We start from the raw sequence: 1,576 nt of genomic DNA on the forward strand, positions 1-1,576 counted from the left end.
AGGGGCCGGTGCAGGCAGCGGTGCAGGCAGCAGAGGGCACGGGCAGGTGCCGGTGCGGGCAGCGCGGGGGGCGGAGCCGGCGGAAGGCGGCGGCGCGGTCCCTCCTCCCGGGCGGGGCGGTGGCCGGTAGTCCCGGAGCGCTGCCGCCGCGTGGAGCCGCGCTGCCCGCTCCCCGCCCGCTCCGCAGCTCACCCCGAGCCGTGCCCCGGCGGGCCCGGCGGTCGCGGGGATGGGCGCGGGGTTGTGAGGGCGGCGTGAGCCGTGGCCATGGGGAACATCTCCTCCAACATCTCCGCCTTCCAGTCCCTGCACATCGTCATGCTGGGCCTGGACTCGGCGGGGAAGACCACGGTGCTTTACCGGTTGAAGTTCAACGAGTTCGTCAATACCGTGCCCACCATCGGTTTCAACACGGAGAAGATCCGGCTGAGCAACGGGACGGCCAAGGGCATCAGTTGCCACTTTTGGGACGTGGGTGGTCAGGAGAAGCTGCGCCCGCTCTGGAAGTCCTACAGCCGCTGCACCGATGGCATCATCTACGTGGTGGACTCAGTGGACGTGGACCGGCTGGAGGAAGCCAAAACAGAGCTGCACAAGGTGACCAAGTTCGCCGAGAACCAGGGCACCCCGCTACTGGTCATCGCCAACAAGCAGGACCTGCCCAAGTCCCTGCCAGTGGCCGAGATCGAGAAGCAGCTGGCGCTCCATGAGCTGACCCCTTCCACCACCTACCACATCCAGCCCGCCTGCGCTATCATCGGCGAGGGGCTCACGGAGGGCATGGACAAGCTCTACGAGATGATCCTGAAGCGGAGGAAGTCCCTCAAGCAGAAGAAAAAGCGGTAGAAGCCCCGCAGACGCGGGGAGGGATAGAGAAGCAGACAAAGGAACCGAGGGGGAGAGAGAACCAAAGCGATTCTTTTGGGTTTTAATTGCTATTATTATTATTTTTTCCTCCTTTATTTTTTTTTTCCTTCTCCTTTCCAAATGAAAAGACAATAGTGGTGATGACAAAGCCGCCTCTGCCAGCCAAGCCCAGATCTCGGCTGCGGGCGAGAGCCGGGATCTCCTCCCCTCTCCCCCGCCCCTTTCCGTGGACCACCGTGCTCCTCGGGGCCCGATCCGGACCTCTGGGCCCCCGGGCCGGGCTGGAAACATGGCTGAGGGGGCCAGACCCCCCCTCCGCCCTTCGGGACCACCGAGCTTTTGTGTGCCGTGGGCGAACAGGGCAGGACCCTGTTGAAGTGCATTTTGAGAGAAGCCCGGCGTGCTTCTGGATCTTTAACGTGGACATTTTGGGGTGCGGGAGAGGGGAGTGTAGCAGGGGTGCGGTGGGGAGGGATGGATGCTAAAGGGGGGGTGGGGGGGGCGTCGAAGGCAGCGCCCGGGCTCAGCAAGGTTAGCGGTGAGGGAACTGCCATCCCTGCATTCCTCCCCCGCGCTTGTCGGTGGGAAGGGGTGTCGAAAGCAGGAAGGGGGGTTGGACCAGCACAAAATGTCTGTGTGGGTGATGGGTAAGGGAACACGCCCCTCTTTCTCCCCCCGCCCTCCCCCCGGCTGGTGTTTTAGGGTTCGA

General features: G+C 64.0%; 1 protein-coding gene across 1 annotated transcript; it reads left to right on the top strand.

The window, feature by feature from the left end:
* Nucleotides 1-267: 267 nt before the first annotated feature.
* On the top strand, nucleotides 268-1,136 carry ARL4C (ARF like GTPase 4C; the record flags this gene model as incomplete). The annotated part of the gene is made up of 1 exon (XM_080347232.1): nucleotides 268-1,136. The coding sequence occupies one exon, from the start codon at nucleotides 268-270 to the stop codon at nucleotides 844-846; it is 579 nt and encodes a 192-aa protein (XP_080203358.1). The 3' UTR covers nucleotides 847-1,136.
* Between the last annotated feature and the right edge of the window lie 440 nt (nucleotides 1,137-1,576).

This window comes from Nesoenas mayeri, assembly GCF_963082525.1.
Source record: "Nesoenas mayeri genome assembly, chromosome: 6".
Lineage (NCBI taxonomy): Eukaryota > Metazoa > Chordata > Aves > Columbiformes > Columbidae > Nesoenas > Nesoenas mayeri.